The sequence below is a fragment of the Poecile atricapillus genome, chromosome 1 (assembly GCF_030490865.1).
Source record: "Poecile atricapillus isolate bPoeAtr1 chromosome 1, bPoeAtr1.hap1, whole genome shotgun sequence".
NCBI classification, from domain to species: Eukaryota; Metazoa; Chordata; class Aves; order Passeriformes; family Paridae; genus Poecile; species Poecile atricapillus.
In genome coordinates this window covers 166,461,416-166,478,063 of record NC_081249.1, presented here as the reverse complement: position 1 = coordinate 166,478,063, position 16,648 = coordinate 166,461,416, and the positions used below count along the sequence as shown (strand labels likewise).

General features: G+C 42.3%; 1 protein-coding gene across 3 annotated transcripts; it reads left to right on the top strand.

Moving 5' to 3' along the window:
- The first annotated feature begins 4,571 nt into the window (after positions 1–4,571).
- Positions 4,572–14,014, top strand: LOC131590961 (alpha-1-antiproteinase 2-like). Of its 3 annotated transcripts, none has more exons than XM_058861390.1 (6): positions 4,572–4,649; positions 5,386–5,503; positions 9,386–10,045; positions 10,989–11,259; positions 13,041–13,188; positions 13,766–14,014. In XM_058861390.1, the coding sequence occupies exons 3-6, from the start codon at positions 9,403–9,405 to the stop codon at positions 13,958–13,960; spliced, it is 1,257 nt and encodes a 418-aa protein (XP_058717373.1). In that variant the 5' UTR covers positions 4,572–4,649; positions 5,386–5,503; positions 9,386–9,402; the 3' UTR covers positions 13,961–14,014. The 3 variants fall into 3 exon arrangements, with proteins under 3 accessions (XP_058717373.1, XP_058717366.1, XP_058717379.1); XM_058861383.1 differs by having other exon boundaries at positions 4,573–4,649; positions 5,386–5,485; XM_058861396.1 differs by lacking the exon at positions 5,386–5,503 and having other exon boundaries at positions 4,593–4,649.
- Positions 14,015–16,648: the final 2,634 nt, after the last annotated feature.

Genomic DNA, 16,648 nt, shown 5'->3' with positions numbered 1-16,648 from the left:
AAAGTGTTATCCTGACCACCCAATCCCTGGCTGTGGTCAGGAGCCTATAAATCCTGGGAGAAAAAATAAACCCTGCTCTTCCTTTCACCACACCTCGACCTGTGTCCGTGTGATTTATTCATCTTCAGCGGTAACAGGGAGATGCCTTAGCTTGTCCTGAGAGAAGACAGCAGACAGTCAGATCTGTTGAGACACTTGCAGTCATGCTTTTTGCACACATGCTTCTTGCACACTTAGAAAGTAAATTGAATTAAATCCCGGCTTCTTGACCCCCACTAAGGACATGTCTGAAAACTTGCCATCTTAATGGACATATGTGAAAGAAAATGGCCATATCAAATGCTTCTTTCATAGCAGCTTTTTAAATAGCCCATTCAAGTTCACCTGTTCCAAGGTTCACCAGTTTCTATCTCTCCACCACGTCACCTATTAGAAAATGTATCATTAGCAGGCAAGTATAGAGAAATCAAGGCAGCTACATGGATTCCTACTGGGATTCAATCAGTACTGGGAACTGTCAAAGCCTCTGAGGAGAAAAGCACAATCCTGTGCAGTGCTGCAATCCTGAGCACAGGCAGCACCATGGAGAGGTGTGAGCCACCTGCCATGGCTGTGGCGTGCTGGGAGCACGGCAGATGGCCCACCAGATTTGCTTGTTCTCAGGGTGGTTTTTGTGTGCTGTGGTCTGACAGAGCTGTGTCTGGGCAGCCAGGAGGGAGCCTGCCTGCTTCCCCTGTGCTGGCTCTGCTAGGGTGTGCCTGAGGACCAGGAAGATGACACCTTCCCAGGAACTGAGTGTTTCGGGGAAAAGCCTCATGTGGTGAGAAGCAGAGGGGAGTTTCCCTGAAGGATGAAATGCAAACCTGCAGCAAAACTGGAGACAGGGACTCCTGAGAGCATGGTTTCACAGTCATTTTTTGTTAGAAAAATAGAATAGTTTATGTTGGAAGGTCATCCAATCCCACCACCTGCTCACAGCAGCACCTGCCTGGAATCTAGCTCAGGTTGCTCAGGGCCATATCCAGCCAGGTTTTGGATGTCTTCAAGGACAGTATTTTCACAGCCTCACACAGAGATATGCCCTTGTATTTCACCTCCCTGTGAACACTCCTTCCCATAGACCTCATTGGCATTTCCCTTGCATCCCATGCCTTGCTCACTACCACTGAGCACCTCTGGCTCAGTGCAAGTGCAGTCTCTCCCTTCGCCTTCTCTTCTCCAGGCTGAAAAAGACCTGTTCCCCAGTTTCTCCCCACTTGTCTGGGCTCCAGAACCCAGAGGCCATCAGGCATCCTGGAGAGATGGCATGGATGCAGGGAGATGAGGCATCTCTGGCAGCAGCATCCTGTACTTTGCTCAGGTTAAAGCAACCATGCAACCACAGCATAAGAGAAGGAAGCAGAGTCCAAGCCAGATTTTGGAAGTGATGGAACATAATTCTCCTCGGGACCAAGAAGTTCTTCACTGCATTACAGAAAGAAACTGATGCTAGACTGGCAGTAAGGACAGGGACTCACTGCAGGTGCTCAGGGGACAGTACTGCGTGTGCATTCCCTCACTGCAGCTGGAATTCATGTCTGAGCAAGACATTCCCCCTTGGGATGAGCCCAGACCTAATGTGTGGGGCTGGCAGGGGGCAAGACCAATGCACAGCATGAAAACAAAGAAGGAACTTGAAGGTGAAGGTCTGCTGTATTCTCACTTGGAAGCACTGGAGAAGGCACTTGACACAATTGTACTTGATTTGTACTGATGTTTGTTCCAGCAGGTCACTACTGAACTGTTCCAGGTACACAGGACTGCCTTTCCTCTTGAAACACAGAGCTCCACAAATTAAATATAGCCTGGCAGGGGAGAGAGGGGTGCAGCTTTCACCAGCTCCCACACTGACATTTACTCTCAGCACTATTGTAGGAGGGACTCTGTGCTCTCTGTACTCCAGAGGGCATCATCAGAACAGCAACAACCCATTGTGTTTTAAAATGACTTTTAGGGAAATTAGTTACATATTTTAAAAAGATGAAAGTGTTTCTCTACTAGAGATGCAAGCATACAGTTCTTCTAATTTAAATAAATAAATTATTTTTGGACCACAGCCAGCCTGATTTCAAGAAAATTCATACTGGATGACTCTTGTTAAGGTTGTCAATTTACTAAAAAGTGAAGCAGTATTATTTAGACATAATAATAATAATAATACTTCTAAAATTCCAGAGTAACTTGGGTTTCAAAGCAATGACTCCTAATATTACAGACCAAGAGGACCAAATGGAAGGATTGCTGTCTTTCAGAATACCAGAGCAGTACCTACATAAGATTACTGCCTGCATAAAAAGAGAGCTACAAGTTCCTATGCAACATATTCTGACATCGAATATTGAAAGTCTCAGCAAATTTCAGGGTGGCTTACATGGTTGAATGAAACTGTTATATAGATGAGGAAAAAGAAAATAGGTATCACAGTGGGTATAACATTGGAGATTGATATAGATCAGTTTTATTTACTTCATTTTCCTTCTTGCAGTCCCATACAAATGTCAGCAGATGAATGGCATTTTCAATTGCAAGGATAAATTGCTCTTAAATAAAACCATATTAAGTTGATTGGTTTTTCCTTCACCTTTTTCGGTAACTTTACTCATGCCTGAGCTTCTGTGCTCTCATTTTGCTCTCAATGCATGTGTTATTCATCTTCAGTCTGAATATGTTTTAGGTAACTTCTGTAACCTCAAAGGTGATTTTCATTTTTTGTTTTACAGAAAAACAGGCTGCATGTGCCCACCTTTTTTTTTTCAGTCTGTAAACAATTCAAACACATATGCTAGCAGTCTGGATCAAAATTTCTACTGAAATACTCTGCTTACCTTTGCACAGGTAAAAGGAAACCACAGAAGAGAAAGAGGTAGAAGCCAGGAGGGTAAGGATTTCCAGGAGCTCCAACAGCTCTAAATGCATAGAACCCTCCATGTTGTACACATGTGCAGGCATACAGGGTGGAAAAGAGAGGAGAAGAAATGCTTGTATTCATTGCTAACCCCTGAGGAATGGCCCAGAGGAAAATCCTTCCAAAACATTCATCCTATTATTGTAAAGCTTTTCCTTCTGAAAGATCCCTTCTTTAACATGCACTACAAGAAAAGGCATTTTCTTTACAAGAAGAACATTGAGGTGCTTCAGTGTGTCCAGAGAAAGGCAATGAAGCTGTTGATGGGTCTGGAGCATGAGTTTTATGAGGAGCAGCTGGAGGAGCTGGGGTTGTTTATGCTGGGAAAAGGAGGCTCAGGGAAGACCTGATCACTCTCCCCAACTACCCGAAAGGAAGCTGCATCAAGGTGGGTGTTGGTCTCTCCTCCTGAGTAACAAGCGACAGATAAACAGGCAATGGCCTCAAGCTGGGCCAGGAGATATTCAGATTGGATATTAGGAAAAATTTCTTCACCAAAAGCATTATGAACAGTGGAATAGGCTGCCTAGGGAAGTGGTGGCATTACCATCATTAGAGGTATTTAACAGACGTGTAGATCTGGCCCTTATCATCAAGGTTTAGTGATGGAGTTCTCAGTACTGTTCAATGTTTGGACTTGATGATCTTGGATGCATTTACCAACCTAAATGATTCTATGACATATAGCACCTTTTCTCCTTGAATCCCCTACCTCCCAAGGGGATGTTCCTCCTGGATGGAAGGTGTTCACTGGGGCACTGCCCTGCAGCTTTTCCAATCCCTCAGTGATACCCACATGAGCACAGTCCCTGTGGCTGTGCCTCTGTGGGCGCTGCAGGAGCACACCCTCACATGTGAAAACAGGTGGCTCCAGGTCTGTGTGAAAGCAGGCTCTGGTGTCCTGGCCTGCCCTTCCCTGTCTGCCTTTTTGTGCCAGCCCACACCGGGAGTGCAAGGCAAGGGTTTGTCCTTCAGTCCATTGCTGTGTGGTGACAGCACTCTGGCTGAGGCGTGCTGATGCCATGGGGTTCTGGATGCACATCTCTGCCATCATCCTGCCATCCCTTCAGCAACCTCCAGCCACTACAAATGTCAGTACTGCAGCTTCAGTTTTAAAGGGGATGTCCCCAGAAATTTGCTGTTATTAATGGCGATGCAGGCAATTAAGAAATAGTGTATTGTTTAAAACAAATATGCCAAATAAAAACTATTAAAAATCTGACATAGAGGAAACAAAATACCTTATTGAAAAATACTTGATTAAGATCTGGCTGCAGCATGCATCCACAGCTGTCTTTTCCTTAGGCTCCTGTCTAGTATTATGTATATGTTTCATTTCACTCACTTCAGTTATTTCTACTGTATGAACTCATGTAGTTTACAGAAGTTAACAATGCATGTGAAGTATTTCCCAGAGTGAGTAGCTAGATTCCCATCAGGAGCATGTGTAGAAATGCAGGGGACTCAGGACTGTTCTAAGAAAAAGCCAGGTCTGGCCATGCATATACAGCAAAAATCAGGTGCCTGCCCAGAAAAATTTTCTTGACTGTTTACTCTGCACCGTTCCTAAAGTAATAATGCTTGTCTGTCCTGGTTAATGTTTTCTAGAGGACGTTTTGCTTTCATAATGCTGTTCAACTGTATAAATAAGAGAAGGAGCTGCAGGGCAGTCCTGGTGAAGACAGCAGGAGCCTTGGAAGCTGCTGTAAGTAGTGATTTTTTGATTCCTATTGAGACTTTAAAAGTGTCTCCTCTTGTTGAAGGCAATCAGTTTTAACTCTCTTCTAGGGTTGTATCTTATACTGAAATCTGTGCATATAATGAGGTTTTTATTGTGTCAACTGGATATAAAGGACAGAGGCATAACAATTGAGGCAATGAGCTGCCTACACATTGTCAGGTCACTGGAAGAGGTAGAAAGAATCTAAAAGCAGAGCAAGGTGTCTTGCCAGAAAGCAAGGTGGACTCTGGAGTCAAGAAATCCTAAAAGGGGGACTTCCCCTGTTATACCTCCTGCAAGGAATAGGCCCTGATTCATTAAAAGCCTGAGGATGGGTACCTCACACATTTTTTTAATGTATTAGTGCTTCCTTTTAAGTAATTCTGGTGATTTTTTACTGAAGGTCTACAAGAAATACCATTGCTTAGGGAATGGTGTATCTAATGTCTACTTCCATTTTAGACGAGACATTATTGAGGTAATCATCAGATTACAGGCCCATTGAGAGGGAAGTGGAGAAATTGGTGATTTTCACATGTTCAGAAGATCACAGTGAGGTTAACGTTTTTAAAGAGTCAGAAACCAGGCTCTGGTCAGGTGTCCAATGGAATGTAGAAACTGAGAACCTGGTCAGGTCTGTTCTTGCAGAGAGAAAAAATCCCCTCTATCCTAACCACTGCACTCACTCTTTTTTGTCTACTTTTTATTCTCTTGGCCTCAGTGATGCTTCATCCCTGAGTGTGTGCAGTAACTCAAGTTCAACAGCAAATACTCATGGTGGCCTGTTAGAGGAGTGAGAGCTCATGTTCACCTATTTCCAGGTAAAAGGAGGCTTTGAGGTGGGTGATGCCACTTTCTGGGTGAGTTCTCCAATGCTAAGCTGGCTCACAGAAGATAGAAAAAAGCACAAAACATCCCTGCTAAAGGATAATGTGAACTAGGCTTCCACATTTCTGCTGCAAAAGGAATTACTTTCAATTAAATATTCACAGTGGTTGGATTCTCTGAACAGGCCAATGCCCTTGGCTTGTGTTTGCAATCTCCTCAGGGGCTCAGGCACAGAGGTATCAAAACTCTGAATGACAAGAGAAGTGAATGTCAAAATGATCAGCCTGGAATAGGCTCTGGACCTGTTCAGGTGCATTTGACTAAATAAGCAGAGCTTTCTGGCCAGCCAGGAAAGCACACACGAGTTTGTGGTGCTCCTTTGGATAGGTGGTCCTGGACAAGGCTTCTGAGATCGTGTCCTCACACACAGATATAGCTAGTCAAGTCTTTCTTCTGTGATTTTTTTTTTGTGCTTGGGTGATTCTCTGCACAAGACTCTGAGTAGCTGATATTTAATTCAGAAGACACCACTGGTGGTTGTGGTGCTGTAACTTCATGTGCCCTGTGCCCTCACAGTGCTGCTTCCAGGAAACAAATTTCTCAGATTTCCTTCTTCAGAAACAATCAGGAGGGAAGCAGCACCATCTGGTGAGCAAACAGCTTTCCTATTTATGCCTTCATATGTTTTTGAGTACTGCAAACTTTCATGTTGTCTGAATGAGATTGTCAGGAAGGACCCCTTATGGGAATAGTATGGGATGAATTTTCATCTCCTGGAATATTACATGGGAATCTAGAGGCAGAAAGTTGTCTCCAGAATCTCTTCAAATCATAGAGACAGAAATCAGCCCTAAAATGGACAAAATAGCTATATCCACAAAGAAGCAAGTTTTGTCAGTCAGAAAACTCAGTCCAGCCCACTCCCAGGTTTTCTGGTGGAATTATCTAAGGTAACTAAGGTAACAGCTGATCCCAGTGCTCTCCATTTTCTCTCTGAGTTGCATGGTAGGGAATACTGTGTGCCAGGGAAGAGGAAATACATTCAGCAAATGTTATGGCCAAGTCTACTACAGATAAATTGCTGAAAACAGCGTCTTCCAAGTGCTGGCATGCTCTTGTATCATTGTCTGGTTTGATTGAAAGCTCTTCTTTAAAGCAAACTATTCTTGAACACTACAAATAAACGGCATTGTGTAACACACACAAAGAATAAGAGGCAGAGGTTAACGTGTTTCCTTCCAGGCTATTCAACAAGCCAGACTAGATTTGGAACTAGAATTGAAGTGCTTTTCATTTCTACTGCCATGTTGATGGATAAACTACTTTTTCTGGAAATTATAGAAGTCAAGGTCTTAAAGAAATTTCTGCAAACTTAACTCATTCAGTCTGGGAATTTCCTAAAGGCTTTACAGCACAGGTTCTCAGCCCTTTGCTTTTTAATAGATCATTAGCAACAATGCTCCATAGGAAAATCTGTCAGTCTTTAAGACCATATGAGAATTTGCATCTTCTCTTTCCTGCTGAAAGAGTGTTGTCAATTTGTCAACGGTTGATCACTTGCTAACCCAGAAGACACAGTAACATAAAATGAAAAAGTAAGTATCAAATATGAAATAACAATCCCCAATCACATTCTGAAGGTTGGAGGGTGCAAGTCTTATTATAAAAGTACCTTTAGGTTTCAAAACCAGGACTAATAAACAGGGTCACTCGTATCTTGAAGGCTTAGACAACAAAAAAAGACCTCTAAAAATCACAGATGCTAAGTCTTATAATCTTATGCCTTTAAAACTAACCATTACCAAGATTTTTGTAAGGTGTGAGTCATGACTCTTTACTGTTTGTGATTGGCCAGTACTAAGTAACAGATGGATGATTCAGATTCAGATTGTATTTAATTATCTGTGAATTCAGTGCTGTAATAAAATGAAATTAATTCCATGAAAGTACATAAATTAACCACAAAATGTGAACATGTTGTAACTACATAGAGAAAAAATACCAGGACAGAAAAAATTACCTTCAGAAAACTATAACTAATATCTTACAAAACCCTTACAGCAAAACCATTCTATATCCTTTCACCATAATTTTGAGGTCAAGTTATTTAAAATCCCTTTCTGCTTTGCATTCCAAATAAATAAAATTTGCAGTTTGAGGGGTACAAAGAAAAGCCTATCTATCAGGTGCTATATTTTGTAATAAATATTAAATGCGATGGGATAGAGAACAGGTGGCAACTTATGTTTAAAATGAAATGTTTCTCTTTTTTGGAATTCATGTTATTCTTAATAAATTATGACTGCAGCTGAGTAAATAGTTCATAGTAAATAATTTATCCACAGGCAGCTTCTGAATCAGCCTGCTGGATATGTGAAAATAGATTAGGCTTAGCTCTGATGCTTTTGTTTGGGAGTTGATTTCTTTTCAAAGTCTGACTAATACATTGGCTCACTGATAGCAGTTCTAAAAACTCAGAACTGGAGCTCTTGTACTGAGTTACAAGTATCTAGATACATCGAGAATTATTTCAATGTCAAAATCAGAAGAGACCAAACTATAATTTAGAACTACTGTGTACAGTAATTAAAAGTGTAGCTACCAAGAACCCAACCCTTATAGTTCTTACATTTTTCAGTAATGCTGTTATTGCAAATAGGCCTGCTTTTTAAGATAACTTATAATAAACATGTAAATGTTTGAATATTTGATTATAGCTTGAAAATGTTTTGTTGTTCTCATGAGTCTAACTGTAAGTGGATATACTAATACAAATTGCTCCCTCTGATGATATAGAGCAAGTAGGACCATAAGAACAGCACCTTCTGACAAGTCTCAAGTTGAGTCATGCCAGGGATGAAAGGTGCAATTGATGCAATATGTCTCCCTGTGCTCAATTTTAGCAAATCTGGCTTATTATCTCCCCAATCCCTGTGCAACTATTGCACCATTTCTTTGCCCTAGATTCCTCCTCAGAAATGAGGCCTCTTGGGACATTCATATCCCCATTTCCAAGGTCTCTTTTCAAGAGCTTATACAGTGCAGAGTGTCAGCTCTGCAATGAAATGTGGCTACCACAGCCAAGTGTAACACATTGATAAACGTTTCGCCCTTTGACCAGTGGAGCAGCTGATAAAAATAAGGCCTTGTTCTTTGTTAATGGCTTTGACTGCTTCTGCTGTGCTGAAAATGAACCCACTCCAATGGTTTTGTTGAAGAGACAGCGCCTTGTTTCAAGGTCTTATTTAAAACATTACATTCTTTCTATTCAGATAAAAACCCACCTATTCCTTAGAGAGGTAGGTGTTTATATCTGGTTTGCTACTGAAGAACAGCCCCCATTATTTGTCCTTTCTTTAAACAGGACACCTTATCAATCTGACCAAAAGTTTATTTAAGGATCTCCTGCCTGCCTGTTTGCTCAAATTCTGTTTCTATGCAGATACTGATTTCTGCTCACTTGCATGAATTTCCTCTTTCTCTCTGAACTCAACAAAACACCCAGACTTCTATGATGAACTTTTAAGGAATTATTCAGACCATTAGTGTCAAAAGCAGAGGTATGGCAGCCTTTCAGCTATTAGCCAAGCGGTGTTTTCTGATGAGATATGCTCCATTCTGCAGCCTGCTGAGGGTGCTATATATTCAACTAATCCATGCTAAATTTTGTCTTTGCAGGTATTTAGGGTGGGGGTGGCAGAAAGGGTTGGCGGAGGCTTGCCAGGAGGCCTGGGAAAATAAAAAAAAATTCTGGCAAGAATTGGAGAACATGGAAACTGAGGACAAAAGAAAGAGATAAGACTTTTTAATTCAGTGGTAATGACAGAATAACTCTTTCCACTTAATTAATTTACTTACCTCAGAAATATAATTTTTTTTTTTTTTTTTAATAGGATTTTAAAACGAGAACATGAAGGCCACGTTCTACCTAAGTTTGTTACTGGCTGGGTTTCACACTGCTGCCCACAGTCAGCTCCCACCCAGCGACCACAACGATCCAGACGACCCTAAACACCACATACATCACGGAGGTGAAGCGATCGCTTGCCTCAAACTTGTGCCAAACAATGCTGACTTTGCATTCCAGTTTTTTAGGGAGGTTACACAGGAGGCACCTAGTAAGAACATTTTCTTCTCTCCTGTGAGCATCTCCGCTGCCTTTGCAATGCTGGCCCTTGGGGCTAGATCATCCACACGGTCTCAGATCCTGGAAGGACTCGCCTTCAACCTCACAGAGATTCAGGAGAAAGAGATACACGACGGCTTCCACAACCTAATCCACATGCTGAACCATCCTGAGGGTGGAGTCCAGCTCAACATGGGGAATGCCATCTTTATAACAGAGAAGCTGAAACTCCTAAAAAAGTTCTTAGATGATGCCAAAGCTCTGTATCAGCTGGAGGCTTTTACAACTGACTTTAACAAACCCACAGAAGCTGAAAAGCAGATCAATGATTATATAGAGAGGAAAACACAGGGGAAAATTACTAATTTAGTCAAGGACATGGACCCACAAACTGTAATGCTTCTGGCTAGTTTTGTTTTCTTTAAAGGTAAGTCTCCTCTAGGGTTCACATTCTCACCATTCTTATCAACAAATCCAATGTTGCCCACCTCAACTGAAAACGAGTCTGGGGAAAATTTCAAATGCTCTTTGCTGGGCCAGAAGGTCTCCTAATGACACAGTGGAGGTGGTGGAGAGGAAACAGGACCTCTCTCGGCACAGAGAGGCAGCTGGAGGCCACACAGCCTTGTTTCTCTTTGTGACAGCTCCAGGAGCTCTGTTCCAAGCCACAGCCTTCCATGCAGCCTGAGCTGGGTTCCTGGGTTTAACCATAACTACGATTGTCCCATATGCTTCTAACTTTCAGTGAAAGCACTGAGACTTATATATGACCTAATGCCTCCTTTTAAATTATGCATGATTCAATAGCCTAATTTACTACATCTTTTTTTTTTCCCTTATCAGTCCTTTATACATGCACACTAACATTTATATACGGGAGAGTGACAAAATGGGGAGAACATTTTAAGGAACAAAACACTGTGCATTTCTGATGTGGGTTAGATGTGCCTTTAAGCCTGACATAACACTACTCAGATATGAGATCTTACATTATTTTATCTACAAATTGAGGCTTTATGATTGAAGTTGATAGAAATAAATTGCATGCAGTATATAAGTACACAGATTATGTTTACAGAAAGGCCATTTAGCTCTCCTGAACAGAAAAGCAGTGGTAGGTACAAAAAATACCACCTAATTATTTCATTACTGGCATCTGAAACATAAATTGAAAGTGGAATACAATGCACTCTTTTGAACAGGTAAAAGATCCTTACATTACTGTGATAGACATTCTAAAGTGTTATGTTTGAAAATTCTGTATTTAACACATGGGAAAATAGGTAAATATTATTAGTAGCCATAAAAAAATTAGTCTGTGATGGGATAGAACATGGGATATTCAGTTAAATTCTCCTTCTCTGTATCAGGCAGCTGGGAAAAGCCTTTTAAACCAGAGCATACTGAAGAAAGGGAGTTCTTTGTGGATGCTGAAATGACTGTGAAAGTCCCTATGATGCACCAGATGGGCAGCTTTGACTTCTATTTTGATGAGGAGCTGTCATGCACTGTGGTACGGCTGCACTATAATGGGAGTGCTACTGCATTTCTGGTTCTGCCAGCAAAAGGGAAAATGAAGCAGTTAGAGCAAACTCTGGACAAGGAAACCATCCAGAAATGGTCAGACCATCTCTTCCAGAGGTAATCTTCTGCCAGTCAGCTGCAGCAGCACCTAATTTATAGTATTTTTTTTCTTTTCAGAGAATGCATACACTATGAACATGGTGATTCTGGGAACTGAGTGGGTTATTTCTGGCTTGTGTGCCCTAGTTGTAAAAATCATGCAGCTGGTTGGTATTTAACTATTCTTTTGTTGATGGCTGAGTGACTTGCTGCTCTCCCAACCAGAGCAGAGACCATCCTACTCCTCTCTGAGGAATAGCAAGCCTAGATTGCTGTTTCTAAAATACTCTACGGACTGAGAGGAATGGTTTCAATTTTAAGCCAAATCCTCTGTACTGAGATTTCAGCTAGTATGTTTTTCCTTTTATGTCAGTGATGCACTGTGACTCAGGCATAAGTCGGAATCTTAAATAAAGCATAACTTACACAGTTTTTAGTGGTGCTTACAGACATGGTATGTCTTACACAATTTTCTTGCAGCATTTGGTTGTTGTTAGAACAGGCAAGTGATTAATTGTGGATGTCCTGATTTTCTGGCATTTTGTTTTGAAACTATAAATATCTAATGAGTTTCTGTTAGCTTCAACCATTGACACCAACATCAGCTAATGCATTTTACAACCTTGTTTGTCTGGGAGAGAAGAGATCTTAGCAACAGTAGATGAGTAATATCAAGTTAATACATGCTTAATTTACCAAGCTCTGCCCTAATTCACAACTAATAAGGCTGTGCAGTTCACACCCATATATCTCAGTGCATCATCACAGAAATACCAGAACAGTTAGTAAAAACATAATGGGTAGCAAACTGAATATGAGCTAATAATGTGATACCTCAAATATCAAAATAAAAATGTATCATTCTCAGCTGCAATATCTGGAAAACTCTTATCTAAATGAATTTGTGGTGCAAAGTCACTGAGGATCAATATAGAAATACGTTCTCCATGGGAGAAACTGTGAGAACCAAATGGCAATTTCTGTTCTACTGTTTTGTTGTTGCCAGTGCTGATACACTTGGTCCCATCCTCTTCTAGTGACTGGGCAGTAGCACATGAGGGCTACAGCACTGCATTTTGGGTCCCATCTGTTTTGCTATTCAATATTCAACCCAAGCTGTCTCTGGGCAGGCAGCAAAAGACCTGAGCTACCTGAAGGGTTATCACTGCTGTGGGTGACTTGGACTCTCTGAGGATCCCTGGATGGGGCAGAAAAAGAAATCCAACAGAAAGCACAGCAAGCAGGAGCTGCCTACAGACTGCTCACAGTCAAAGGCAAACTTGATCATGGCCAGCCCACAGGAGGAAGACAATTAGAGGACATGGAATCCAAATGTGCAGGCAGCAGGGAACAGACCTCTCCCGGGGCCATGTCAAATGCCCCAGTTATGCCAGAGATACTTATTTGATTTGGAATGATGGGATTTACCACAATTCTCCCCAAGCAGACTTTGTCAGAACTTCTCTTCAGCTCTCCACTTTCCTGAGGAACATGAGTTATCCCTCATCTCTGCCTGTAAATAGGGGGTCTTGTTACTGTTCTACTTAGCAGAGTGCTCTCAGATTTCCTGAAACAAAATACCAGATAAATACTATTATGACTGCTATTATTATGATTAAGAATGATAGTTCTTGTATCACCATGAGAAGCATCAGCAATCAAATTAGTGCTCATTGTACATTCAGGATCCAAACCCCTGGGATTTGACACTCATGGGAATTAAACAAATTTCTCACCATCATTTATATTGGTGAAAAAATCCTTCACACCACTCTCTGTGTTTCTCTTCTCCCTAACAGGTTTATGAACCTCTACTTTCCCAGATTTTCTATTTCTGGGAGCTATGAAATAAGTAACACCCTTAGCAAGATGGGAATTGTGGATGTGTTCACCAATGAGGCAGATCTCTCTGGCATCACTGGCACTCCAGAGCTGAAGGTTTCCAAAGTAAGTCTGTGGCTGTTGTCCCTTTCCTTTATTTCACAAATTTGCAGGAAAATCCATCAGTGGTAGCATCCAGAAACATCAGGTATGTACAGCTCCCAGCTTCCCAGCTTGCCTGCAGCCGGCAAAGCTTACAAAAGGAGATTGGTCCTTGGTGACACTGGAGATCAGACCAGATTGCTGCATGTCTGTTTTTTCCAAGACTGGTACTGACCAAGATTTTTTCTGCAGTATCTGAAACATGAGAGGAGCAACAACCCCTGACTCCTCAAGGAAAACCACTAATGTTCCCAGGCACAGCACAACCTGTCCCTCTCACCCTGGAGACTCAGTTTTGGAGGTGCAGACAAACAATTAGAGGTTGAGCCTCCATCCTTCATCCAATATTTTGGATTTGTTATAGGAGTGTTCCATAGCTCCATCCTAACCCTCATTTAAGCAGCCATGGCTACAATACAGCTCTTCTGCCTCTACTCACTTCTCAGGGGATCCCTCAAAGCAGGGCTGCTTTAAAAGGACTCTGATTCATTTCTCAAGGGGCTGTTTACTGCCCAGAGTGACTCTATTTTTTTTTTCCTAGGTTGTCCACAAGGCTTCTCTGGATGTTGATGAGAAAGGTACTGAGGCAGCAGCAGCAACTGCTGTTGAAATAATGCCAATGTCTCTTCCTCCAACCATTGAATTCAGCCATCCCTTCCTCATGCTGATTTTTGATAGAGATACAAACAGTACACTCTTCATAGGAAAAATAGTTAACCCGACTATAACTAGCTGAAGTGACATATGAATTTTGTTTGCTACTTCTAATTAAAGATGTGAAAATTCTTGACATGATTTATTTCCATTTGTACCAGCTCATATGTGGTTCTTTGTTAGTAACTGTTTTTATGTCATCATCAAAAACTATTGGTATTGACCATTACACTTGCTGAAGAGGAAGGAAGGAAGAAATTGTTTTAAATTCTGCTAGAAAATAATACCTTTTTTACCTGACTGAAAAACAAGGAAAGACCTAAGCTTTGCCAGCATTTGGAAGGAAACATTTATATTACAATGGAAGACTCCGGCTTAATACGAGGTAGTCAGCAGGTAAAATCGTGAACGTTCTTGCAAAGAAAGCAGAAGTGGTTGCAATTTACCATAAATTTATCTGAGATGGGAACAGTTGGATCAATATTGCAGGGTCACAGAAACCTGAAGCTTCTAATGGAGACAGCACGGCGAATGTGAAAAGCTGCCTTCAACAGCTGTCTGTACCAAAACCTTTTATCATTCTTAGTATCAATCTAGCAGCAAATCTTCCTGAGTTTCTTGCAGCTTAAAAGAGAGCAGGAGGATCAAATCTGCCTTGAATCTGAGGATTTTCACCACGTGTTACCAATTTGTCAGATTCAGATGGAGTTACTGACTTCTCACACATGTTTCCGTCAGTGGTGAGAGGGAGGATGTAGCTAAATGGGAAGGTGAGGTATTTGGATGGCAATTACACAAGCATACTGTCAGCTGAGATTTGTGGAAAACCTATAAACAGACTCTGGAAAATTAGAGATCTTTCAAATGCTTTTGTCCTTTTACAGAAAAAAATATAAGTAAGAAACATGTAATAAGCAAATCATCTGACCCAGGTAGGGGTGAGAGGCACCCAGGTAGAACACAGGGCAGGTTGAAGGCTGGCTGGGAACCACTTTTGGTGGACTTGCCTTGGCAACTGGTATCAGAAGGAGCACAATTGGATCTGTTTTCTCTAAAGTTGTGGGGTTTGGGAAGAGATGAAATGATGTCATGTCATTGGCAATGATGCTGGGAGCACTCAAATGGCTTGGGAAACAAACACAACCTCAGCAAGGTCTTGTGTGCCCTCTGCAAAATTAGTGTGGTGCAAAGCATTGTCTCCCTATTGCAGGCTAAAGGAAAGCCCTCTCTCTGTTCTGTGTTCCTAGTAAATACCCTCTGTTAACACGATGCTTGACGGTGCTTTTTGACTAAATACAGTCTCAGTATAGATGAATATATCAACAACTCCTAGCATCGAAGGCAGGAGGCACTGTGACAGAAATGCATGCATTCTGGCACATTCCTGCATTCTCCTCCATCTGTCTGGGTGGCTTTGTGGCCCAGTGCCCACACAGGGTAATCAACAAGGCCCCCTACCTGACTGCAGGTTTTTCATCTCCCTTCAATAGAGTTGCAGAGAACAGCTTCAGTGGGGTCAGTATCAGATGTTATCACTCCTACTGTTAACTGCTGCTAAGCAATGGGCATCCAGCAAAGCAACAGCAAAACCTTTAGGGGGTAGAGAGCTCAAAGAGCTGAGATCCTTAGTTATGTATTGAGTTCCTTAGAGTTGCAGTTGGAAAGAATTGATTTTAATAGGGTGATTCTCAGTTTACATCAAGAAGTGTGCAAGAAAGAGGGGCCACAGCTGAATTAAATATTGCTTTCTCCCTTGTAAACTAGTTTGCAGTGGATGAGGACATAAACATAGAAATACAGCATAGTAGGAGGAAAGTTGTCCCCATGTGGTTCTGGGAGAGATTTGAAGATGAAGAGAATTTCTCACATAAGCTTAATCAGCTTTTGCAGGCTGTTAATCCTTATTTTTGGAAGGAGATTCCTTCCTTTCCTACCCTTAGTGCCTTGGTGCCCTGACAGATGTGCCCCCTTCACAAGCAGGATGCTGGAATTCTGTTTTCCTCACGTATTCCAGGGAGAAGAGCCCACAGGGCAGCAGGAGGGAGGCACAGGAGCAGCAATGCTGCTGTGAGGAGCTGGCTCTTCCCAGTTCGTGCTTCTCACCGCATCTCTGATACGATCTCTCCGTGTTTGTGAAATGTGTTGGGGAGGGTACAGGGCCAGTGAGTGGTGCCAGCCACGGGAGGACAGAGTGGCGGTGAGCAGGGGTGTCTGCCGTTCCCACAGGGGATTTCCTCCCAGTCGAGATCGGCGTCCAGGAGCCGATTGCTAGACTTGCTTCATCAGGCAATAGCTCCTGCTGTACTGACATCATGCTGTGATTTTCCACTGCAGGATTTGCCAGAGACAGTGTTAAGAAGAGGCTGGCACCACACTTAGCACAAAAGAGCAGCAGACAGCTTGCTCCCTGCCTACATCCATGCTGCGCTGCGCTGTTTGCTATGTGGCCCCTTCTCATCTCTCCCCCCCATCCACCAAGTCCTAGTCCCTTAATCCTGCTCTCGTCGCTGCGAGCAACGAAACAGGTTTTCCTGATTACACTTATTCTTCTCATTTCCTCTCTGGACCAGCTCTTTTTCACAGCCTCCCACTCTCCCTCCTGCAGACTAACATTTTGTCCCTCCCACTCCTCGGCACCGTTTGTTCCTGCGGGAGGGGGATGCTGCCGGCTCAGCTGCGGCGCCTGCTCCGCCAGCAGGTCCTCCTCTCTCCTTCCCAAAAAATGGATGGCAGGAATAAACAGGGGTCCCTGCCTTCCACAAAACATTAC